Genomic DNA, 25,495 nt, shown 5'->3' with positions numbered 1-25,495 from the left:
CACGGGTTACTGTAGCCACATGAAAGGCTTACAAGTTATAACTGCATTAAAAAGATGTTAATGAAGTCAAACATCTGGATACAGTCTAAGGTCATGGATAACTTTAAAGTGCCAAATATGACAAATCTGCAACACGTTTAGCAAATAACTGAAAACCATAGCTGTCTTGCAACATGTCACACTGCAAACCAAAATTTACAATAAAACAAAGTTTTTGTTATTTCAATTTTATACATTAACAATATGGCAGGAATCCTCCTTTAATACGTACAGCCTGTCTGCCAATGTATACTTTGTTTTATTTCCCATGCTGAAATTTTATTTCTTTAATTCTACAGGGTTTTAAGTATTTATGAGTTCTTGTACATTTCTTCAGATTTTTTTCAGCCTAAATAGCCAAATCTGGTGCTTTAACGTTATAGATTTGTAGAGCCTTTATTTTGAATAATAATTATTGGACAAATCCTGACATCCGATTTTAAATCCAAGACCAAACATCCATGATACCTGCCTCCCATTTTCTGGTGCAGGGACTACTTGGTTAAATTATGTTCGTTTAGTGAAAAGTATAATGTTAAAAGCATTGTTATAAAAAATTTTATCAAATCAAAACTAAAAGTAGATGCGAAAAGACATTATAATGATTTTTTTTTTTTTAAATTACCTTGTGTGCTTCAGTGTTTCAGTTTTTGTCAACACACCAAGTGTTTTTATTGAAACTGGCACATCTATGTGACAGGAAGTGTTGTGTTTGTTTTGTGAAAACCTATCATGAACTTCTTGTGTCTCATTCCTAAACCAAAATTAAAAAACAAACAAACAAACAGGTCTTACATTTACAACACTTTAAGCTGAATTACTGTACAAGGACCACAACGTTTACTTAAAAACTGAAGAACAGTCTGGAAACACCTGTGGTATAAAATATCCATAGACCCCAAACTAGCACCAAATACTCGCATTGCACAACAACACAAAACAAGCGGACTTCCTTTTCTCTTAGTTCTTTGTTCACCTTTGTTAACTGCCACAGTCTAGACATTCATGCAAACGATACACTGCTATACAATAAATCTTTTTTTCTTTCCTTGTGACTCTTGAACTCTCGAGTACTGAAGTTTCCCAGGATGATTAATCAAAGACGCTTTTTCACACCAGTTAATACTGCCCCTAGTTTACTCCAAGCTGTTCTGAACTCCTGTGCTCTTTCACCTTGCCACATAGATTTTTTTTCCTGAAGAAGATGGCATCCATCAGTATCAATGGATGATATCACATAATGATGTCACGTAATTTTAAAGTTGGATAAATGTGTGACAAAGAGCTCAAAAAGCAAAAGCATCTATAAGCTTGAATACAGACTGAATCTTTTTCCACTTGTAATATTAGTTGGAAAATAATATCACTTGTAAATTCTTTGATTATCTAATTATGTAAAAAATCAGCTTCAAGCTTCCTGACACTGAAACAAAGACCCACGATCAACATGACATTAATGAGCATGCCCCACTACAGTTCATTTTATTAACCTTAAATGCCGTCTCTAATGATGTAAACAGTTTTTAAAATGACTTCCCTAATTAGTACAAACAAACAAACAACACTTGCAGTCATCGGTTTGTACAGTAAACATCACAAAGCTAAACTAAAGCAGCAAACTGCTGGCCAGCCACAAACTGCAGACTCACCTGTGAGGACGCGGTGGAGCATTTTATACATAGCAGGTATCAGTAGATCAGAAATAGAAAGGTGCAGACGAAAAATAATAATAATAATAATAAAAGAAATTTTTTAAATTGCTCAACGGTAACAAAAAAAAATAAAAAATCCACAGCAGTTTCCCACAATTAGTCTGAAGTGCTTCACTCAAAAAAAGCAACTGTAGCCTTACATCCGTTTGTGAGTCACTCAGTCTGACTTAGTTGGTTTGTTGTGGGAAGTGAGTGAGAGAAGTAATCAGAGCATTAGAAAAGTGAACAGTGCCAGTCACTTTAGTCATAAAGTGGGCAAAAAAGCTGCAGCACAACAGTTAGTACCTGCACCACAGAGTTTTCTGTTTAGCGCACATAAACAGAAAATGTTATGAAGAGTGGAAAGCACTCCAATAGTGGGTGCATGTTAAAGCTGGAAAGGTACTGTTCATTTACAATCACATAAGAGGACGCCAATCGAACAGACTGTCTAACAGTAACCTCGCTGGTCCGGATTTCTTTGTAGATGAACAATAGATGAATAGATCCCTTCTAAACCCACAGCATATGGCATGAAAATCGTGTTGAATAGAGATAGTAATACTCTTTCTTTTGCATTATCTATTAACTATTTTTATTATCTATTCTAAACAGTACAAGTTTGCTAAGCACAAGTAGAGCCCCACTTTGGTCATTTTACTCGCAGAAAGGGTTAAAGCATTTCTCCGCCTTGAGGCAAACCTAAGTCCTAACTTAAATTACCAAGTGAACTTCTTGATTAAAAACGTTTGGCAGTCTCTCAAAACAAGGCCATTTAAAACCCAGGCACATGGACACCTTCATGCTTCACTTCACAAGAGGTGTTTAAACACCCATATGTTCATTACACACTGTTTGCTTCACGTCTAAGGTGAGAAACCCGCAACTGTTAGGTGAATTACCAACGGTGTCCTCCAGACACGCTAACGTACCTGAGAAAAAAAGCTGCTCACTTTCTCTGCTTCCAGCATTGCCACTCAAACAGTTGTCATCAGAAAACACCAACTCGGATCCACTCAAATCAATCCACAAGGAAAAAACTGTTGGGTGACTCTTTTTATTGTAGCCTGACCTTGTCCAGAAAAACTGGGCCATTAGGGCTCGACTGTTAAATTGCTCGCCACTACTACTCTCGTCACTCTATTTTCTCACCTACACTATTAATTTCTTCCTGTATGTGCTCGGTTCCTTTCTCCTTCACTCCCTCCCACCCCTCAAATTCTCACTGTCTGCTGCTCAAGCCTCCCCCCCCCCCTCAGGCGAGAATGTAGGCCATTGGTTTCTGTTTTAGCCACAGCAGCAGCTGAATACAGTACACATGTATGTATGTATGTACGTAGGTTTGTGCCTGTGTGTGTGTTGCCGCCTCACAATGACTCAGAGCGCCAGACTTCAGGGACAAACCACAGACTACACCAACAGCCCATCTGTTGCAGTTTTGCAGAAACGAAATCTCCTGCACGTCCCATTGCATAATTTGATAGATGATCTGAAACGTGCTCTGAAAAGAAGTTTATTTTATCCACAAGCTCTGTTGTGTAATAACAACAACCTGCATGGAGTATGTAAACCAAGGCTCTCATACTGCATGCTGAAACTTGACTGGAAATGTAGATCTCACACCTCAGTAAGCGATTAACGCCAACAATGCAGTACCTGAAATAAATAAACAAGAAACCTCAAGATGCGAACTGGAACTCTGCCGACAACATAATACATTTTTATCCACTGCTGCTTTCTCGTATCAAATGGATATGTACACATTTCTTAAGCACACAAAAGCAAGAACTGAGAAAGAACTGAAGCGCTATAATAGGTTTTTTTACTGCAACTGGCCGCAGGGAGAAGAGTTTAATGTCATGCAGTTATGTTTTGGGATGAGGGTTATTCAACATAAACTGAAGTTATAAATCTTAGGGGGGGGGAAAAAAAGTTCTGACCCCCAAAAATCCCTTTTTTCTTTTTTTAGTTGCAGGTCATTAAAGTACACAAAGTTGTTCAGATTTGTTTTGTTTCCCTGTCAATTTTGAGCACTCATAGCTTCATAAATATTTACAGTTTTCAGAGATGAAAAACATTTAAGCAACCTGATCAAAGTTGTAGCCACTCCAAGTCACAATCTAAAGCTGGTTTAACGTCTGTGATGTAGAAGAAGAGAAACAAGCATTAGTACCCTATAGGGGAGAGTTTTAATAATCAATTTTCAGACTAAAATCAATTTTAGCTTGAATAAAGCAATATCGATTCATTAAAATCCTGAATCGATTTTTAAATATAAATATATTTTGTCAGAAATGCCAGAATCTCGGGTTAAAGCTCAAAAAAACTATTTCAAACAACCAGTTAATCCTGATGCTTTTATTGGAGTTAGTTTGTGAATATTAAGCTGAAAGTGCTTAAGCATAGAACAATATACTGGCCACCTCCTGTGCTAGCCCTCAGCCTCCTAGTAGACACAAATACATTATCAATTTGAAAATCGTACATCACCACATTCTCGGGCTATGGGATTCACAAGAATTTCATAAAACTTGACCAATAACCTTGCAGTCAAGGTCACTGAGAGTCAAACTCACAAGAATTTTAGTAAATACACCTATGGTGTCAATTTCAAACTCCTATGTTGCCTTGTTCTTGTGTCCATGCCGCCAACTCATCCGCCATCAGCCTTTTACGGCGGAGGAGGAAAAAGAGCACTTGTATGAAGGAGTGAATGACACTTGTAGTAAGAAAGCGCTTTGTGTGCTCAAATGGCTCAAAAGTATATTATAAATACCAGCCCATCTTGTTGAGTGAGAGCTCTCTGGAGGAAATCTAATCCCTGTAAAGAAAAAGGATGTGCTTGATTTGAAACAAACAAAAAAAGCAAGCTTTGTAGCAAAAATGAATGCAAAAGCCTGTAATGATTCAATTGCATCTGTAGTGTGCTGTTTATCGCTGAAGGCTCGCAAGCTTCCTGGTCAGTTAGGGTCTTTCTGTGTATGCGTGGGTTTCCGTGTATTCTGGCGTCCTCTCATAGTCCAAAAACATAAAAGCTGGGTTAATCTGTGACTCTAAATTGGTCGGGGATATGAAGGAGATAAAGGGTTTAAAGATACCCTGTAGTAGCAGTGACTTCCAAGTTTATCTTTTAACTGTGTGACTTAGTGCGGTGACTAAACAAGTCATCACAGAACTACACTGGCCTCCCATTCGCTACAGTGTAGTTCTCTGATGACTTATTTAGTCACCGCACTAAGTCACACAGTAGAAAGATAAACTGGTTACAGAAAAGTAACCAGTACAATCTACAGCAAGATTTTACTGGTTACTTTTAAATTGCTCTACTTTGACCAGGAGTCTATATAAAGCTTTTGGGGTTCTGTGAAAGCACAGTCGTACTTTGATGAAATGCAAACATCCCATTCTCACAATGAAAATGCTGTCAGAAATAATTGATGTTGGCAGCTACAGTGTCAAGCTGGTTTAATATCGTGTTATTAAATTATCATGTATGTCATGGGTGTGTTGGCATTTGGTAATTAGCTCTTACCACAAAGCACAGTGGTTGATGGGAATGCCAGTACAGTTAAATTAAAAAATGCAATTCAATGATGGTGCTAGACAGAGGACGTTATTACAATGCCTCCTCAGGAAGATATGAACACCTTCACTAAAATCCAGCAGCCCACTACCACCTGGGTCTGTCTTAACTGCTGCATGCACCTACAGACATTTGCTGTACTTTAAAAATACATTTTAAAATTCAGTAACTGTGTGGTTACTATGTAGAAAAACTACAATACTGAGTTTTGCTTTACTAAAAGATGTCCGAGTGCCTCATAGCAAGAAGGCCCTGGGTTTTAACCCAGCCTGAGGCCTTTCAGTTTAAGGGAGTTTGCATGTTCTCCCCTGTGACTGTGCGGGTTCTCTGAGTACTCTGGCTTCCTCCCACAGTTCAAAGACATGCATGGGGTTAGGTTAGTTGGTGATTCTAAATTAGCCATTGGCGTGGTTGTCTGTCTGTGTATTAGTCCAGATTGGTGACCTGTTTACCGTGTACCCTGCCCCTTGCACCATCACAGCTGGGATCGACTCCGGCCCCAACGTGACCCTGAATCAAATCTATTACATAAATCTTACAGAAAAGGAAATGGACGGATGGAAAACATGAAATTTATTCTACTACTTAACATAGGTTCAGTAAATTAATATTTTTGTTTGTAATTAATTCTCACTTTTATTTATCAAAGTTAGGAAAGTTTTCCCAGTTCGCCCACGTCTCTTCCTGACAGCGAGGAATACAGTTTATTAACTAAACACTGGTATCAGATTGACACTCTGACAGGTACTCAAAGCCAAGGCTGAATAGGAACAGGAGTATACCTAATTAAATGTCAGTACTCTCTGTCTGATTTTGTGTTAAACACAAAGACGGACAAAGTAAAGAAGACTGAACTGAATCATCCATTAAACTACACATTATTCATCAAAGCAGCTAAATATGGTTTATGTGCAAATTTTATGGAAATGCACAAACAAGATTCAGTCAGAGACTTCTGTTCCAATCTGCAGCTTTATGACACCACTAAACACTGACTAATGTACACGCTGAGCCATAAGATCAGTGTGGCAGTCAGGTGACCCTCACTGATCTCTCTCAACAGAGACCAATCATCATCAGGCATTGTTTTCTATGTGACCCAAAGTGAAAGCACACTGTGGCATTTTCTCAGGTTGGCTGCAGGTATCCTGGGGGCTTCAAAACAAACAGCATTAATTAGAGGAAGAAAGCTGTGACAGTGGCAGGCAGGCTGCAGCACTGCTGAGTGCTAAAATGGCTGCTTGTTCTCCATACAGACGCAGAGCTGAGTGTGGAGGAGGAGGAGGGATCCCACTCCCAACAATATGCCTCAAACGTAGCTCATCCTTAGGTAGGCTTCATTGCTTGTGCCATAACGTAATAATGGAACTGAAAAACGGTATTAAATGCATATGATTATCCTCTTGTAAAATCAGCTGCTTACACATCTACAGTTTACATTAAGTCTCTCTTTCAAATGTAATTACTGAGCTTTTGGTATATCACCGCACGGCAGAGATCTAATAATTGTGTTTGTCCATGTTTTATTTACTTTTCATGTATTCTTTTCAGCTGAGTTCCAGTTCGCTTCTTTGGATGAGTTTTCTACTCTCAGTGCATGTGTAGAGCAGAGCGATATGACCAAAAATATTTATCACGATATAACTTTATTAGTGCAAAAAAAAAACAAAAAAAACCCATCAATGTATTTTCACTTAAACAAGCAGCTTTTTTATGTGCATTAAAGTTATATACAAAATTAACAGTGCAAATGCAAACTCCTTGCTGAAGGTTTAACCAAAAGGCATTTCTAGTGGAAATTGGCCGACATATCCTCAGCATAACCATGTATGATATCCACAAAACTTAAAAAGAGGTTATACACACACAATACGGTAATGTTATGTTGAAGCACAGTACGTATCACTCCGCGAGGCTCCTGCCTACGATAGCTGTAATGCTCCGACAATCCATCAAGTGGTGCGGTTTCATAGCTTAGCAAAGTCGTACTAAAACATTTGACAGATTTTCGAGTGCCGTGTACGACATAAAATCGTTTCGAGGTCAGTAAACACAACCAGAATTCATACATAAGGCACATGGGATTATAAGGGGCACTGTTGATTTTCAGAAAAATCAAAGGATTGATTTTAAGTGTGTCGTATTTTCCAAAAAACGGTAATAACGACAGTCCGCTAGCATGCGCTACCAGAAATAGTGCTTTGTTGTGTATCTGACGGACGAAAGCCAAACCAGTTCCACACCACTGAAGTTGCAGCATTTTTACAAACCAATTCTGGTTCATCAGTTTCATTCAACAATTCGCTTTCGCCCTTCTCATTCTGCGTCGCCGCCATGTGCGTATGAAAACAAAGGCACTGCGCATGCGCGTTTTACCCATATTCTATGGCCATATTTCATTTTCTTATCGTTGCCCAACATTACACCGGTATTACCGTGAACGGTATGATATGGCCCAGCCCTATGCATGTGTTTATTAGTTTCAGTTTGTTTATAATTACCAGAATATGGAGTGTATGTGTAGACCAGATTTAAGAAGTTCAGACCAGGTAATACAATACAACTGCATGACTCACAGGCATCCCAGTATCAATAAACACATGCACTCACGAACACATAGGCAAAATACGCCCCAATGGACCATTTCAACCTGATCCCTGCCACTCTGAAAGTAAAACAAAGCAACCCTCAAAAAAGTCAACAAATTGCAGTATTATGATAATAAATCTCCAGTCAAATAGCTCAAAACTGCAAAGAAACATTTTCTCTTATGAACTACCACATCTTACAGACTTCAGGGCATTTGTACTTTGTATTTTAACATCTGACCTGATGCCATGCTTTGGCATGTCACCTGGCTCAAACAGGCTCTCCTCCACACCGTTCATATTAAGTGCTTTAAAAACCCCAACATAGCTAGATTTTCCCATTTAAATGCAGCTAGCCAAACAGCCACTTACTGCTACAGAGACAGACAGAACAGTGGACAGTACATAAAACTCATTGCTGCAGTCTGGGGCAGCACAAATGCGATCCCCTTAAACTGATTTTTAATTTTAGTGTCGTTATTTTCCTCTTCAGTATCAATGCTGTCTCTAGGTAGCTATAATAAACTAATCTAAGTCTATTAGCTGCAACCAACCAAGCACATGACACATGTTCCATACTGACAGAAGATGGCACGAAACATGTTTTTAAAACAGTTTTTAAGAGCAGAGCTCAATGGTGTAAATTAGCCTTTATATGTACAGCGTTTCATGTCCCCTATAAAGGTGTGGATGACTGGGCTGTTTATCTAATGGGCAGGAAAATCCATAGACTTCTGTTAAACAAGTAACTCTCATCGATTGCCTTTACTGTACGTTTACTGTATGACCAACTGAGCTTATATGTCACCAAAAAGAGGTTCTCTTTAAACCAGGAAAAACAGTGGTTATTATCTATATCTTTTCGCTGCCTCTAAGCTGTAAACAAAGTCTATCCATTATTTAAATATTAGTTTTGATGTTTTTTGTTTGTTTTTCTTAAACGCTGCAAAACAATAATAGTGAAATTCGCTACTTCCAGCCTCGTTTTGTTTTGACAATCTTGTTGGGCTTAATGTGCTGCCATGCTGGTGCCACACTCAGAGACCTCGAGCTGAATAACTGAGGCCTACGCTGAACTCCGTATACTTATGTGGGCTACATCTCGGTCAAATGAAGCACAGTTACAATGCTTTCACTTAGAACAAGACAAAGTCTGCAGCAGCAATACTACACGTACTACACAAACAGATTAGCAGCTATCACTGAGCACACTCAAGCAAAAACAAAGTAGTCAATTGCTCCATGCATGATAAGAAAAATCAAATGATTTTCCCCTAAAAATACCTGCAAAAGCTTACAAAGATATTATTTTAGGATTTGGAGAAAAGTAATCTGACAAATACACCTTGGTAAGCATAAGATCTCAGGCTACAAGAAAAAAAACAGCTTAATTCTTAAAGCCTATGCATAATAAGCCCTTGAGTCACGGCAGCTGCTTTGCATTTTCTTGCATTTTGTGTCTGAAAACAGTCAACTGGAAAACTTTAACTTGTTAACTTGGGATCTATGGAAATATCCATTGCCTCCCCTGCATGTAAAACAGATTTACACTCAAGGAGCAAAGCCCAATTCAGCCCTCTTATCACAGACTTCTGTTTACATATCAAAGACAGAACTCTTAAGGCACAATTTAGATGACTGTTTAAACACCATTTGTCAGTTACCATTGCAATAAAAGGTCAAATTTCAAAGTATTAATAAAGCTCAAATAGAATTTATGAGCAGCCTATTGTAATCCTAATATTTAAGGTAATCAGTAAATGATCAGCAACATCAGCTTAGCCTTAAGGTTTATTCACCGTAAGAATATCCATTTGAAAATAAATAACTATCAAACAAGCTGCCTTCAGTTTTTTACTAGGGGTGTTAACAACATCCAAACAGATTAAACACGATATAAATGCAGCATCATATCACAGCTCCCCGTGTGAAACTGTGAATGCCTGGAAATGCGTGAAACTTTGGTGAAAATTGGAATAATCAGAGACAATTCTGGGAACAAGTTTAGTGGAAATACATCACAATAATTAACTCTTTGTATTTTGATCATAATTAAATTTCAAGCAAGTGTGAAGCTGTGCCCATGAAGACAAACCTGCAGCATCCCAAGGATCAGTTTGAATTAGAGTTCAATGTACAGCTGACCCCTTGTAGAATATATCAACTTGGCAGTATTTCCCCCCATTAAGCATCATATTATGTTTGAAGCTACTTAAAATCTATATTTTTAGCTGAAATGTTTTTGCTTTGTAGTCAAGTGTATGGAATGGTAAATGGTAAATGGCCTGTATTTATATAGCGCTTTACTAGTCCCTAAGGACCCCAAAGCACTTTACATATCCAGTCATCCACACACAATCACACACTGATGATGGCAAGCTACATTGTAGCCACAGCCACCCTGGGGTGCACTGACAGAGGCGAGGAAGTCAAAGACTGCCAATTCAATTTCCAAATGCGCACCTCTGCTCACAATGGTGCGCATAACCCTAACTAGGGCTGCACGATTAATCGTTAGAAAATCGCGATCTCGATTCATACTTATGTGCGATCTCATTTCCAAATGACATTCCAATCCCATTAACCCTTTAAGACCTACCATAGAACCAAGTTCGCCAGAGCTTATATTATATTTTTACATGCTGTGGAGCCATTTTTGGGAGCATTTCAAGTTGCTATACATCAATACAACCATTATAGTCCAAATTTTAATAATATGTCTGCATTAGGTGCATAGTAATTACATAAATTGCAAAAAAGTGCAATAAACTACAAAAAAATTGAAAATCGTTTTTGTTTTTTTAACATATATTTCTAGTTAGAGAAATTTAAGAGGCTTATCCCTCAAAACTGTAAATACAAAAAAGTTACACAAACTAGTTTCCCACCACAGGAAATTTATTTTGAGTGTCTTCATAGTTTTATTTTTGAAATACACCAATTTTTATATACTGCAGGAAAAACGAAAATAAATATTATAGTGCAAATTTGCAAAATAACAGCATATGCATCAAAATAAACTATTTCCAGCAGTGCAATATGAGTCTTAAGCATCCCAGAAACGACACAGAAAGTCATAAAGTCAAACATAACTTTTTAAAACACATAACAAATAAAACACAAGCTCATAAGGCCCCGATCGTAAAAAACTACATTTCCGCAAAATGACGTCACTTCCGGTTTCGGGCAGGTCATGCGGTCATGTGATAGTTCGCGCTGATGGACGTAGGAAGTGTTACAAACAGCTGATGGATCGGCGAAGCGTGTTTCTGGAATATCATGTTTTTGTTGCTGCAAGTGATTTTTATGCAGTTTTTGCAAAGCTATATGTGGAAGGAAACTGTGACCTAGGACAAGCTGATGGCATAAGATGTAAGTACAACTCCTCCAGTTTCATATGCAAAAAAAATTATTGCGCTAGCTTACTTGGTTGCAGAGCTACCGGGATTTAAAAATAGTTACGCAAAACAGAGCGTGCCCGCTCCGATCGGCTGTAAAGGGTTAATTAATAAGTACAGAAACTGGCTTCAGTTCAGCTGGAGGCACAGCAGGGATCATCTTGCAAGGAGTATAAGGAGCTAAATAGGTAAACTAATCATTTACACGTGCTTCTAGAAAAAAAACACCCCCACAGAGTACTGATAATGTGTCCAAACCAAAATAAAACAACACTTATGACCTTTGTTTTTTCCCGAAAAACACTAGAATTGATTATATGCATGATGACTGGTCAGTTAAGGATTTACGACAGGACACACTCCATCAATGGCATCATTGTCCAAACAATAACTAAAAGCCAGAATTAGTTAAAGGCAGTTAAACTACAACAGACCATGTGTGTATAGAAAGCAGCTGGTTGAAGGGGAAATTCTCTGCTTCTCACTTCATGTCTGAAACCAAAATACTGGATGCTGTGAAGCAGCTCATGGTGTTGTGACATCCCTAGTATTTAAGGAAAGTATTTCACAAAAAATGTTTGCTTCATTAAATTTACATTTTTTGGGCTACAGCTCCATAGGACCCTATTCATCCTCATGATCTCACAAGAGCTCCACATGAAACCGAACTCCAAAGAGTTTAAGTTCTCAGCCTTGTGCCACATAATATTGGGTTAAGCTGTACTCTGAAGTGGAATTATAGTGCATGTCTATTTGCATGTTGTAACAATAAGCACAGGTAAGACGCTGACTGGCGAAAAAGTTGATGGAGTTTACAATGAAGGGGAAGAACAACATCAATGATTTAAAACTACATATGAAAAGCACATCAAACAGCTGAAGAGAACAGTTTTCACTGCTAGTCTTTTGACTTAAACACTTGGTTTAACACAAAGGACCAACTACAACACAAATACATGCAAGAGTAACCTAAATTACTAGCTGTTACACACATTTTTGAAATTGCACCTGATGACACCACACAGCTATAACCGACATTATAGACACTTTGAGGTTCTGCACAAGATTCAAGGCACAAGTTACAGGTAAACAAAGGCTTCAGGCTTCAGTGCTCATTTAGTTAAACTTTTCAAGTACTGGCACATGTTTCAGGCAATCAAAATGAATGAGAAGTCGATCAAGCATAGAAACAAGCATAACAAGCATTGAAAGTATAAATATGGGCCCATCCACAGGTTAGTGAAATCCTATGATGAATGTCATGTCGACACGTTGATGTTTTGAAACCTGACATGAACAGCAAGGGGTGGATATGACTGTGATGCACTCGCCACTGAGAATACAATCCTATTTTCTGACTCTTTATTTGACTATAAAGTATAAAATTAACTTATTTTAGTCAATATGAAACAAGCAACCGAACCAAGGAAGTTTACCAGTAAAGTGCTTACTGAGGTCACAGAGCAAGGGAACTCAAGGCATTTAAACTTCTATATAAACATTAACATTTATAAGTCATTTGGAAACCAGTCACTCCCCTGTTGAAACCTTGAAACCTGACACTGGCACAAGCCAGTGTACTCCTACTGCTGGTCCCAAGGCCAGATTAATGAGGAGGAATATATCAGGAAAAGCCTCTGGTGTAAAATTATTTCTCAATTAAACACATGGACCATCAAGAATAAGATTGTCATGACGGATCGGTTGGGTCCCAGGGTTAACAACAACCACCTCCGGTGCTGTTGGCCAACGCAATGCCAGTGAAAACTGTGCTGCTGTTGGCTAAAAACAAAGGGAGAATAGAGGGGGAAGGCATGTTAGGAGGCAGCAAGAGAGAAGGAAAAGCAGGAGTGTGGAAGTAAGAGTAGGGACTGTATCAGTCACAGTCCTTACACTTAAAGGGTGAGACCTGGCTGATATGATGGATAGCAGGAAAGTAGGAATATTGTGCATGCAGTAGACCAGGTAAAACGGAAGCAAACTGTTCTACCACAGTGTAGACAGAGTTTTGGACAAGAGCAAAGAGAAGATTCATAGATGTACAGAAGGAGGACATGCAGATATATGGCAGACAAGAAAAGAAGTCATCCCCTGTTGGTCATCGGAAAGAATGCAAGCTAAATAGTGAGAAAAAGTTTCCTCATATTCAGTCACACAAATTTGCACATTTGCTCATGTCTGCAGCATGTATACCTTCCACATTCACCCCTGAAAACAGAGCAATAGCTGCGTTATAATTGAAAATTATTATAATTTACCTAACAGTACAGTTCACAGTACCACATTTCATTTGGCACAACTTTAAACAGACTGCTTTTCCTGACACAATCCATTTGTGTCCACAGCTGGAATTCAACCACCAACCTCTGTTTGCAAAGCAAATGTGTAAACAGAGATCAAGTATAAGGCCAAAATGATCAACTCCACCACCAACCCTCTTCCAACAGCCTCCATATGTGGACTTATTCCCTCTGGAAAACGTGGATTTCGTGCTCACTAACGTGACACGAGTCCAAGGAAAGTTCATAGCCAGAAACAAAAAGTCAGTGGATTAAAGGGCTGTGACTATTTCACGAACTGCCGTGACAGGCAGACATGTTTATATTGTCTATGCTAACACGCAGCTAGCCTGGCTAAGTGCTGCTGCTATGACAATGGATACCGCCAATTGTCGGACACGCCCACCATCAAAGCCTGTAAGCCACGCTGATTTGTGAATCTGGCCTGAATGAACCATAGCGACACCTTGAGGCCGGCTCTACCATATTACATAAGACCTGCCTGATCTCGTTTCTTTGCAGGTGGCGGGGGAGTGAAGGAGGAGGGGAAAAGGAGTGAAAGAAAAAGCTCCGCGGAGCCTTGCACGTTATAAATCCCGCTGAGAAGATGGTGTCTGTGAAATTTAGTAACGTTATGTGGAAAAACCAAAAATGAGTCAGGCAAGTTTGGAGGCCCTGAGCGCACCCTGCGCTGCTGCAGCCACTTGAGTCAGGGTTTGTAGGGATGACATGTCATGCATTCACGGCGATGCTTACCTGTTCAGCCGTCCGTTCAGCTTGCAAACACTGAGACCTTGCTTCACGCTGGCTGATTAATTCCCAGGCAAACAAAAGAGTCAGTTTAGACTGTGTGCAAAGCAAGCCAGTTAGCTAACTTGGCTGACCAGCTTAACTTGCAGCTTGCTGGCGACCAGGATGGTCAGATGTCTGACTTTTTTATCCACTCTCACTTTGCACAGATAAATCTGCGCTTAACTGTGGCCACCATGTTATAAACACACTCAGGTTAAGATGGGTGACCGGGGGAGTTGTATGTTAGCTGGCTCGCTATCAATTTAACGTCAGCTTATGTTGACAAACAAGCCTGCGTGCTTAAAATCACACACACACCACTCTGAGCCAGCTAACGCCAGGTTGCTAGCACGGTTAGCTTAGCCAGCTAAGTAGCTCCGCTAAATCCAAACCTCGCTCCGAAAATCCGCTCACCTCGCGTGCGACTTGTGTCCCGTCAGCAGCAGCAAACCGTAAGTAACTCCGAGAACCACTTGCGAAAGGTTTCTGCGTTTCAATGACGGCGCACTTGCTTTTGCTAGCCCGAGTTATCGCTTTGGTCTCTGCTCTCCGCCATTTCCAATCGCTCAACACAAACAAACAGGGCTGCTCGTGCGCGCGGAGCGTCGAGGCGCGCTCACGCCGAGGGCAGCGGGCAGACGCTTCCACAGTGCTGACAGAGGGGAGACCCGACTGTTGATTACATGTGATTAATGTGTCGCATGTGTCAGGGTGAATGTGCAGACATACAGCGTGTATTTAGCCACACCGCACCGAGTGACTGGAGGAGGGTGAGCACTGATGCTTTCTGGAAACTATTAGGCCTCCTAAATCCAGATGCCGTACACGCACTGTGCAAAATCCCTGATGTGTCATATATCTCGCCGGGGCGTTTTCAAGAAAACATGGTTTGGGAAGGGCAGGTAGAAAACATTGGGTCTCCTACAGAAAGCTGCACCAAGGCGAGAGAGTTCAAGCGTCATGGAATCTGGGAGTCACAAGTGATGGAAAGCTGGAGTGTGAGATAGATCTGCAGATTGGTACCTGTCAGGATTCTCAAGCAGTCATCATGGCAAAGAGATGAGTCGGATCTGGTTCGATGGACTGACTGATGGATGTCATTGATTTTCAGGTTCATGTGCAGCTCTGTGCTGTGTTTACAGAAAGTAGTACATTAAATACTTTGTACGTACACCAGTATAACTCTCCAGGTTAAGGAGGTGACCACTATGCTACAAGCTGGGAATTTTGCCCTTCCCCTGCTCTCTTCCACCTTTCCTGATAACCCTCAAAGGTGAAAAAAAAAAATTGGTGAAAATGCTAAAGTTTTATCATCAAAATGTAGTTAAAGTTTAACAGTCTTTATTCAGATTCATACATGCAATTTTAGTGAATCCTATATTTTGATTTATCAGTATGTACATCACTCTAATTGTTTTGAAATTAATTATGAATTTCTTATATACCGATATACGGTTTTATTTTAATAATATAACTTCACCAATTCAGTGTATTAGTGGAGTTATACAAATAATAGGTAACTAAAGTTGGTATGTACTGTATACAGTACCAAGAACCATATCTGCATCCAAAATTGGGTGTAGTTGAAGTAGAAAGGTGTCAAATTACTTAAAATACAGGTACATTAAAACTGTACTTAACAGTTTACTCATAAAGCACCGTTTCAGCAAAAGAAAAAGTAATCTGAAGGTGTTTTATACTGTACAGAGAAAGACCCAATGAACAGACAGTCCCCTCAGCAAGCATTTGGCAATGATGGGAGGAAGAAAAAAAATCTGCAAACAGATTTACTATAAAAAAAAAAAGTCAGATTTAGAAAAGAATAAATAAATAAATTAGGCAGTTAAATTTATCATAAGAAAAAAAACTTTACAAATTGACAGTATTTTTCACACATTTACAGGGAAAAAAACAGGCAAATGTATGAAAAAATGGTAAATTTAAGAGATATATGTAAAGGGTAAAATCAGGTCAATTTCTTAAAAAAAATTACCAAAAGAAATACTGAGATAAAAGCTGACAGTCAAGAAGAAATAAACACTATGTGACAAAAAACTCTCAAATATATAAAATAAAAGTTAGAAAACAGCATTTTAGTGAAGGAGCCATACAAAGTTAATCACTTATTTGAGCTCCACTAATCAATAACTGATCGTAAATGTTGCTGGAAAACAGCGACACGTTTTCTTTGTTATCATTGAGCTTATCAGCAAACTGCATTTCCAATCTGGACTCCACTGGTCACTAAAAGTGCAACAGGAACACAACACACTGCGTACACGTTCAGTAATATGTATGGGTCGATGCCACCCCAACCCCCCTTCAGCACCGCTTCTGTTTTTGGTTCATTTGAACCAGATGATGGAGTTGCCCAACAAGTGAAAAATCACTGTAAGCATCTGCAGAAGCAGATCTGATTTGTCATTTGGCATCTTTAACTTAATTTTATATAAATGCTGATCATTATTTTGCTTTCGTTTCCACTCACATGAAAACACTGTCACAGAGACGTGCACGGACTTTGCTCTGTCAGAGCTCGCAGTTCATCTTCTGCTGTTTTCTGGCAAGTTTTGGAAACCACTGAGGCCAAATTTATAAATATAGCGTATATCCTCATCTCTATAAACTAACGCAGCAGCACAACACTCATCTGTTAAGTGTGCCTGTCATCCTGCCGCTCCTTTGAACTCTGGATGTTATGATAAAATTACAGTAGCGTGTTTAAGGCAGCATATTCTGGGAAATACACTGAAGTAATTACATTGTGTGTAATATGTTGATTGGTCACTCGCATACTTCAGAGTGCTTTTACTTCAGAGTTCAAGGTTATGAGTTATGAAAGCAGGCGTTTGGACACATGGAGTTCTAGACGTGGGATTTATTGTTGTTTATCTGTCTTTTATTGCCTTTTTCAAATGTAATAATGCCTGTTAAATGCCTCTTTACAGCGTGCCTGAAAGTAGTGGTGAAATCTGAAGATGAGTCACGCCTGGATTAAAACCATTTTTGTTATGCATTTACAGCCCAAGTTTATAATGTAAATGATCTACAGTTAATTTACTACTGCTGTGCTCGCAGTCGGCTCGATTCCAAGTTATTCTTCCTTTTTTTTAACGTCATGGCTGAGATCCCTGTTAGGAAAGAAAACAGGTTCCTAAAATATCCAGTGTCAAGCTTGATAGCCTCTCAGTGAAGCATAAATAAAAACAACTGACAGTGCGGCGCTAGCATGAATTATTTCTGAGTCTTTTTGGATAAAACTGCACGCGAGAGAAAGCGTATGTTTATGAACATCACAAACATCTGAAGTTTGTGTTAACACAACAGCAAAAAGAGCAGCTGAGAGGCTCTGCAGCAACTTTTGGTTTCTCTCAGACCTCTAGTTTATTGTCAGAGTGACTCAGTTAAGAGTTATTGTGAGCTTCTGACCACTTCTACATGTACTTTATGAGTGAAAACGCTAAGTTTGAACTGTACATTGTGTACAGGGTCAGAGGTGGACGGTTAGCGGTAGCTATTAACTGTCCTGCAGCTGCTCAGTTTCTGCATTGCCTGTATCAGATAAAAATATTTTAATTACTTTTTAAAAATGGTTGAAGTTCATTTTCTAATGATGTTCTATTGATGTTATTACGGGGATGTTATTAGGTCCATCGTCTACTTCTGCAGGTTGGAAAAACAGTAAACAGACGTGGGATAAGAAACAGGAGCGTATTCAAAATGAGAAATTACTTGATGTAAATATAAATTTTTTTTACATTTTAATTTCTGCAGTTTTCAGGTGAGGAGTCTACAGTGTCCAAGGCTCAAGTGTTCTTTTTCTCTTTTGTCATCCATGAGGTTTGGCTCTTATTCGTCACCAGAGATGGGCAGTAACACATAATCTGATTACTTTTTTGAAGTAATGAGTAAAGTAATTGGATTACTGTTACTTTCCTGTAAGCACGCTGTGTTACTGCGTTACTAAACCGTGATTTTGCTTGCGAGAGTGTCTCAAATGATGTATGAGTGTGCGACGTCCGTGGCAGCAACAGACACCTGTGCAGATCAACGATGCATAATATGGAGTGCAGGAGAGAGTACGACCACGCAGCGTTTTAAGTGTGTACTGACATTACTTTGAGTTTGATTCGGTAAACAGTTACAAAAACATTAGCGTCCACTGTACACTCTGGAAGGGAAGAAACTAAGTAATAAAGTAATTAATTACTTTTGAAAATAGGCAATCGATAAGTAACTGGATTACTTTCTTGGAGAAGTAATCGGTAATTAGTAACTAATTACTATTTTTAAGTAACTTGACCAACACTTGGTTACACTGGGCGAGACGGTCAGCATGGAGTTCACTGTCAGCGTTTGGCAGCACACTGGCTGATGAAACTTTACAGACAGCTTTGAAGTAACGTATAAATCTAAAGGCAGCAGACATTTACTTAATTTCTTACTTAGTATAGAACATAAAAACAACTAAAACAAACAAGAAAAATATAGTTGTTTTTTTCAAATTTATAACAAAAATGTCAGAAAAAATCTAAATGTATAGAAAAAAAATCTACAATCAAAAGATTCACATTTCTGAGAAAAGAAATCTCAAATTCAGTGGTAAAATATTACAAATTTACAAGAAAAAAGGGCAAATTTCTGAGAGTCCTTTTTAAAGCTTCAGCTTTGTGTGTCAAGATTTGCTGGATCTCATTTGTGATTTCCAGTAATAATAATAATCATTTTAAAAGAAGCCAGGCTTTGTGGGACAATTTTATAGAGAAAATTTATATTAATTTCTTTTTTAAAAAAAAACTTTATGCTTGCATTTATTTCTGTGTGAGGTTCCAAGTTATTCAATGTGTTTATTATAAAATGCAAGTGACTGATTATGGGGGAAAAAACAATCAAAAAATCGAATTCATATTAAAACAACTTACCTGAAATGGTCATTTTTATTTAGTTTCATATGTTTTTGTTTCTGGTATCCATTAGACTGAAATAAACAGATTAAAACTCAGGCCAAGAAGAAACAGGCTTTCAGATCGTTTTTAAACGATTAAAGGAAATTCTATGATATTATGAGACGGCTCCAGGAAATTATGAAAGCACTTGTTGCTACTTTCTCATATTTAATCAATCAAATAACTGCAAGAGAAATAAACTGACCTGCAGTGTGTACAGAGAGGTTGATTCAGAGTTGCTTAATCTTGCTACAATGACTCATTAACAATGAACAGGTAGTGCAGGGCCTCATAGAAGTAAAGTGTGATTGGACACACACTCTGAACCTTATCGGCTCATTAAATGTGAGCTGATAACTTGGCCAGCTGTTAGGTCAGTTTATAGATTAAGCAGATGAGATAAATTTAAATTCTTGGATTCTTTCTTCTTCTGTTTCTTTTTTAAATCCCAGGCTCTTTGGTGACTTGAGGACTCTGACTTTTACCCGGTAACATCTGGGATGGGCTCCAGTTGTGACATGAATTTAGATAAAAGAGTGTAAAACAGATAAATATTGTTCAAATCTTCCGGTGAAACATCAGCTGGCAAGAGCTCCAGTTATAAAACAGTGCAGGCATGTAAATCCACACTCATCAGTATAGCGGCATAAATTTCATCTTCAAACAGAGGATTCACAATATGATAACATACACCTGAGTTACACTGCATTAAACAGGAATGGTTTATTTAGATGAGCAATGAGAACCAGCTGGGGGTGAGATAAGGGACTTTTGTTGGCGTCTCATTTTGCTTTTACATCACAAACGAATGAACACAGCTTTTGTATTTTGTAAAACATCAGAACAAATAAACCCAGATTAGCAGACAGTATTTCAGATTTTAATTCTGGACAGAAAAGGGTGCAGTGCCCACTGTCCATTTTGCAGACTGCAATTTAAAATAAAAACGAGTGTCCGGATGGAGAGTGTCTCAGCGAGGCGGCGGTGTTTGGAGGGGAAGTCATTTGAAGAGTTTGAACTTGCGCATCAGTGGCTGGACAGTCTCTTTTGGATACGGCTTCAGGGCTAAACACGTGGGGATGTTCTCAGGCTGTTCGATCCAAAGCTTGTGGGAGACACCAGCCTGCGTCAGAGACTCAGACAGACCAGAGAGGGCAGCCTCGTCTGGAGCCTGGAGACAAAAAAAGCATACTCTCACTGATGACTGCAACAGATTCCTGCAATGAAGGACAGAGTTCTGGGAACAAAACACTGCAGGTCTGTCCAAACAAGAGGCTGAGACAGTACATCTATTTCTATATGCACCACTTTGTTTGTCCTAACAGGCTTTGGTGGGTTTAATAAAGCAGCCCAGTAAAAACAATAGACAACAGCTGTTAAGAGTAATACACCAGCACAATGCTTTCCTTTTAAATGTAAAGGGGAACATCTTGAAAGCTGAAAACAGGCAAAATGAAAGACACCCCTTGCCAGTCTCTTAAAAATGTAATATCATATTATGTTTATAGGGAATAAATCAGCACTCTGACACTTCTTTTAAAAGTGAAGTGCAATTTAAAAAAATATATATTTTAATTGAAAAACTGGGAGAAGTTAATAATAACACAACACACTGTAAAGCCTCCTATTGGGCCGAAGTGGACCTTTCACTGGCTTTGGCCTCTGTGTTTGACAGCCCTGCTTCTGAGGAGAAAAATCTCTTATTGCGAACTTCTACTTGAAATTACAGACTTTAAAAGTCTAATGAATTACAGGGAAAATGTATCTGCTAGCGCATAATTTATCACCGTATCGTAATGTGTAGGACTGGTCTTTTAATTCGGCGCTCAGCTTGATCACTCTGATATTATTATTTGTTAAAATGAAGGGTTTTAAATGCTGCTAGAGAAGCAATGACTGTGAATAATAGCCATAAATCGATATTATATAGAAATTTACTGCTGCTGCTGATTTCAAATAAGAATGTCGACTTATAACATCTCCGTATTTAATCTGTATCGGGCGATGAACCCGCAATATGCTCCAAGAAGCTAAAGTAGCGAATTTCTGAACAGAGTTTGGCACGGCTGTCTTACCCCCAGCACCACCTTGTGCATGGAGTCCAGCTCGGACAGGTAGCGCTGTGTGTCCGGATCTCCGTAGTGCAGGTGGATGGCGGCGGTAGCGGCGTGGCAGGCCTGAGTTATCACGGCCCCCAGGGGCCAGGACAGTTTATGAACCAGATCCGAGCGGACCACTACGTACTGGACCAGCCGGCCGGGAGACCCGGCTCCTGACGCCGCCATCTTTAGCCCGGACAGGAACTCATGCTCTGTTTATTTTCCGGGTCAAACTGTTAATAACGTGTTATGAGCAGCACTACCGCCCTCTAGCGGTCACTGTTAAGACTCCATAGTGTAGCAGCCTGTTCGTTTGGTATATGTAAGATTCTATGGTATTTATGATTGCATTAACAAGGAAACAGCTGGGTAAACACCACAGATTTTTCCCCTTTTCTACCACACCTTATATTTCTTATTTTTCCACTTTATTTTCACCTTCTTTCTTCTCTCTAAACATAAATCATAATCCTACTCATCATAAATATATATTTATAAAAACACTACAAACCATTTTATCTGTATACATATAAGAATGTGTTCTTCCTTCACCTTATCCCATTTATTTGTCCATCAAATTTCAAATGCATATACAACTGTCTGCAGATGAGCTCACGTAAATTGTGTCAATTACTTCTGTAAATAGTAAAGCCTCCTGTGATTTGATCAATTTAGCAGAAATTCAAGCTGCCAAAAACAAAATTCATAGAAACATGTTTAAGTAATAAATGATTTTAAATAACTAAGTAGATTTGGGAGCACAGGAGGACAGTAGCTACTTCTACTGACTGTTGGGAAGTTTTTGATGAACAGTCTCATTTTAAAGCGATGTTTGGCATAGCTGCATCATAAAGCCCATAAAGCTGCTCTGCTGATGATGTGATCTCATATCTCCAGTGAGCACAACAGTGTTCAAGACAACCTTTACGTCTACTTTTAATTTCTACTGAAAAGTATTTGTCTGTAGAGTCCTGCCCCCAGCATGAGGGAGTGTGTTGTGTTGTTAGACCAAACAACGCAATGCATACATGTTAGGATAAATCTGTGTCTAGGCTTTGGAGCACAGTGTAAGGGTGTGAGGGTGGGCTCCAGGAGGAGCAGGATAAACACTCGCGGGTGTGTTGTTGACAGCTGTGTTGTTCATAGTGAGTTATTTAAGATGCGCAAACCTTCTGCCCCAGTGCAGCACAAGCTCTTAATGAAGCAGTCGTTCCACACGTCACATTGAACTGACATGTCGTTAAAATGAAGCTCTGAACTGAGGATGTCTCATTCGCTTTATAACTCGTTGCCTCGACTCCTCGCCTCTCTTCCTTTCACCCCAATCAGCCCTGTGTATTTAGAGTACCGTCTCTTCCTCTGCTTTTCCATCTGTTTCCCCTCACTCCTGTATTAATTCAACAAAAACTAAAAGCTTTTGTTTTCTTTTTTTTATACCTCATAACAAAATAAGTTAACTTCAATAATGGAAAAAACCCCCACAAATCACCAGTTCATTAAAAAAAGACAAGCAAACGCCAGTAAATGTCACAATAATAATTTATTAAGCATACACATTATAATATAAATATAAAATATGCTATTTTTGATTTTAAAATTGGTGAGACATCATTATATCTGTGTTGAGACAGACGACCATACAAACAGGTTTTAATATTCTACCAAAATCGGCTGAAACTTCTATGCAGCTGTAACAAACTCGCCATGATGGTGCCGTCCTAAAATCAGAGCCTGTATTCACGGAGCACGCCAGAGAAGTGTAACTGATCTAGGATCAGGTCCGAAGTTAATGTCACCATAAATGAGGAGGCGAACTGGTCTTAGATCAGCCCTCCTAGTCTAAGATGCTGTATGCAGTGGGGCCCACGTACAAAGAGAGCACAATTACCTACCGTATAATTCTTTATATATAGTTCTTACTGTAGTCCAACAATGGCAATTAGCAGCATGAAAATGCACCACTCATATTTTATTCTAGTTCCAAGAAACTGCAAAATAAGTCGAAGAGTAAAGGAATGAAATAAACATCAAACATACGGATGATCATTGTCACTGTACTACGAGAGAAACTCCTCCACAGTGAAACAATCAGAGAGAATCAAACAATCAAATCAGATCGGAGCGATGACATTTGATGTCGCGGTCGGGTTCAATTCACTTTGGTCTCGGTCAACGGCAGGAAGTGGAAAATCGTGGCGTTTCTCCCAGAAGTGGAAATCAGCGACATCAGGTTCTGTGCGTTTGATCGACACGTCGAGGAGAAGCGATTCTCAAACCAGGATTTACAGTTTCGGTCGACTGATTCCAAAGTGGATTGATCCCCGAACCGATCAATGACGATAAATAACAAATAGTTTGAAGATTTTTTCCAGTTTTTTGTTTGTTTTTTTTCATCGGTTTTTTCTTTTTCTTTTTCTTTTTTTTAAAAGTTCGGTTGACATGCTGAATCGTTGTGTTTGCAGGTCTGTGGTCGATCAAAAGGAAAAGTATTGGGCGAACCACTCCTGGCGCTGAGCGTCCGGGGAGTCGATGGCAGAGTCCTTTGTTTCAGGAGGGCTTCAGGACGGACACACACAAACAGAAAGTTAAGGAAAGAGAAGTGAGAGGCTGATCGCTCAGCTCGTTTAGTCTTAAACATAAAGGGGTGAAAAGCACAAGCTTCACTTTAACGCTCTCCGATTTTTTCACACCGAAAGTCGATGTGTTTTTATAATAATCCAACTTTAGCCTCAAATGATGACTTTCTGATTGAAAAGAAAATGATGCTCTAATGCTTTCATCTCTCAGGAAAATATAGGTTCAGCTGAGCGGCCTTCCTCCAGCGAAGCTCCACAATCTGATCCAAAGCTAAAAACCTTTTTCCTTTTTTGCCTCCAAAATCAAAAACAAACATTCACACTCTGTTGATATTAACATGCAGAAAGAGCGGGGGACACACATTAACAACTGTGTGGAAGATGTTTGTTTTAGTACTTCGTCCGGTCTAAATACTGAAATAAATCAAACTGAGCTCTGCATCTAAAACATCAGTGACTGTGTGGTTTTGTGGAGGTTCATGCGAGACACGGTGTAGATGTTAATTTTGGACGTATTTTCCTAACTATTACAATAAATAGCCCAAAGCAGCCTCTGTGTTAGTTTGTGAACATGAGCTAGTGAGGGAGCATTACCAAAGCCGATCTAACCCTACATGTAACGGGATGCCCGCCTGTGCACATGTCTTCATTGTAACCAGTGATGTAACAGATGAGTTCAGCCAGTTCTTTAGTTACCACATTCCCTCCTTCCTATTGGTTGTTGTGTCGCCTGATCCTGACTTCTCCTGCTGTGTCCAATACTACGTGTGTTTTTATGTGTGTTATTTTCACTGCAGTGGCAGATTGTCGTTTACATGTTTGTTTTTAGAAAATAAAATTATTTAGACAGAAAGATAAGGGGGAATTCTGTTTCTCCTCAGACAGACCAGCTAAACTTTTTTACTATCATGAATCAATAATCATTAATATTACTGTTAATTTAGCTGTTTGTGTGTCTACCTCTGATGCTTTGAGAAAATGTAACTGGGGTTTTGACCTTTTTCCACACTCCACTGGTGTTTTTGTGTGATTTAAGTTTGAAATCTGAGCGTTTGAATGTGTAATTTTCTTTTCTGTCCACAGGGGGCAGCATAACCACAAGATTCAAGATGAGCCACGCCAGTGTTTGTCCTTCTCCGCTCTCCATTACAGCTGATTGAATGACTACTCTCCTGTGCAGCCTTTGGAAAGTAACCACGCGCAATGTTTTATCTCTAAGTAAAGGTTTAGTGAAGTTCACACAGTCCTTTGAAGTGAATAGATCTTTTAAAGAGTATTCCCCGTTTAGCAAAACTGTTAAAAACACATGGCTGTAGCAGCGCCGTCCCTCATCACCATGAGAACGGTTTAATTTGGCTCCTCAAAAAATCATATCACGATGCTGCTGCAGTAAATCATCACTAGAGCCTCAAAACAGCTGAAAATAGTTACAAAAATGGAACAATTTCATCCTGTCTGAATAAGATTTTCTGATAGACCTTAAAAGCTATTTTTTTGGATGTTA

The 25,495-nt window shown here is 39.1% G+C and overlaps 3 protein-coding genes across 8 annotated transcripts in view; all 3 read right to left on the bottom strand.

Moving 5' to 3' along the window:
* ncoa1 (nuclear receptor coactivator 1) overlaps positions 1-15,000 on the bottom strand; it is a 103,260-nt gene extending 88,260 nt beyond the window's left edge. The window contains exons 1-2 of one of the 5 annotated variants that reach the window (XM_085247037.1): positions 14,785-14,998; positions 14,335-14,386 (exon numbers count right to left, since the gene is read on the bottom strand). The gene's annotated coding sequence lies outside the window, so the exon portion shown is untranslated. Of the gene's footprint in view, positions 1-14,334; positions 14,387-14,784 lie in introns of all 5 variants that reach the window. The other 4 variants (XM_085247038.1, XM_085247041.1, XM_085247036.1 and 1 more) reach the window with 4 other exon arrangements.
* Positions 15,001-20,018: 5,018 nt separating this feature from the next.
* Positions 20,019-21,639, bottom strand: ptrhd1 (peptidyl-tRNA hydrolase domain containing 1). The gene is made up of 2 exons (XM_085247045.1): positions 21,392-21,639; positions 20,019-20,487 (listed from the first exon to the last, which is right to left on the bottom strand). Exons 1-2 carry the CDS (start codon positions 21,599-21,601, stop codon positions 20,317-20,319), a joined length of 381 nt encoding a protein of 126 aa, XP_085103171.1. The 5' UTR covers positions 21,602-21,639; the 3' UTR covers positions 20,019-20,316.
* A 1,297-nt stretch (positions 21,640-22,936) lies between these two features.
* fam184ab (family with sequence similarity 184 member Ab) overlaps positions 22,937-25,495 on the bottom strand; it is a 221,857-nt gene continuing 219,298 nt past the window's right edge. For both annotated transcript variants that reach the window (XM_085247044.1, XM_085247042.1), the window contains one exon: positions 22,937-23,971. In XM_085247044.1, coding sequence (XP_085103170.1) covers positions 23,963-23,971 — 9 coding nt within the window. In that variant the 3' untranslated portion in view covers positions 22,937-23,962. The remainder of the gene's footprint in view (positions 23,972-25,495) is intronic.

Source organism: Mchenga conophoros, linkage group LG15 (genome assembly GCF_057382185.1).
Source record: "Mchenga conophoros isolate Kocher_MC1m ecotype Shallow Benthic linkage group LG15, M_conophoros_male_GT1.1, whole genome shotgun sequence".
NCBI lineage: Eukaryota > Metazoa > Chordata > Actinopteri > Cichliformes > Cichlidae > Mchenga > Mchenga conophoros.
Note: the sequence above shows the minus strand (reverse complement) of the source record. Positions and strands in the feature narration are given on the sequence as shown.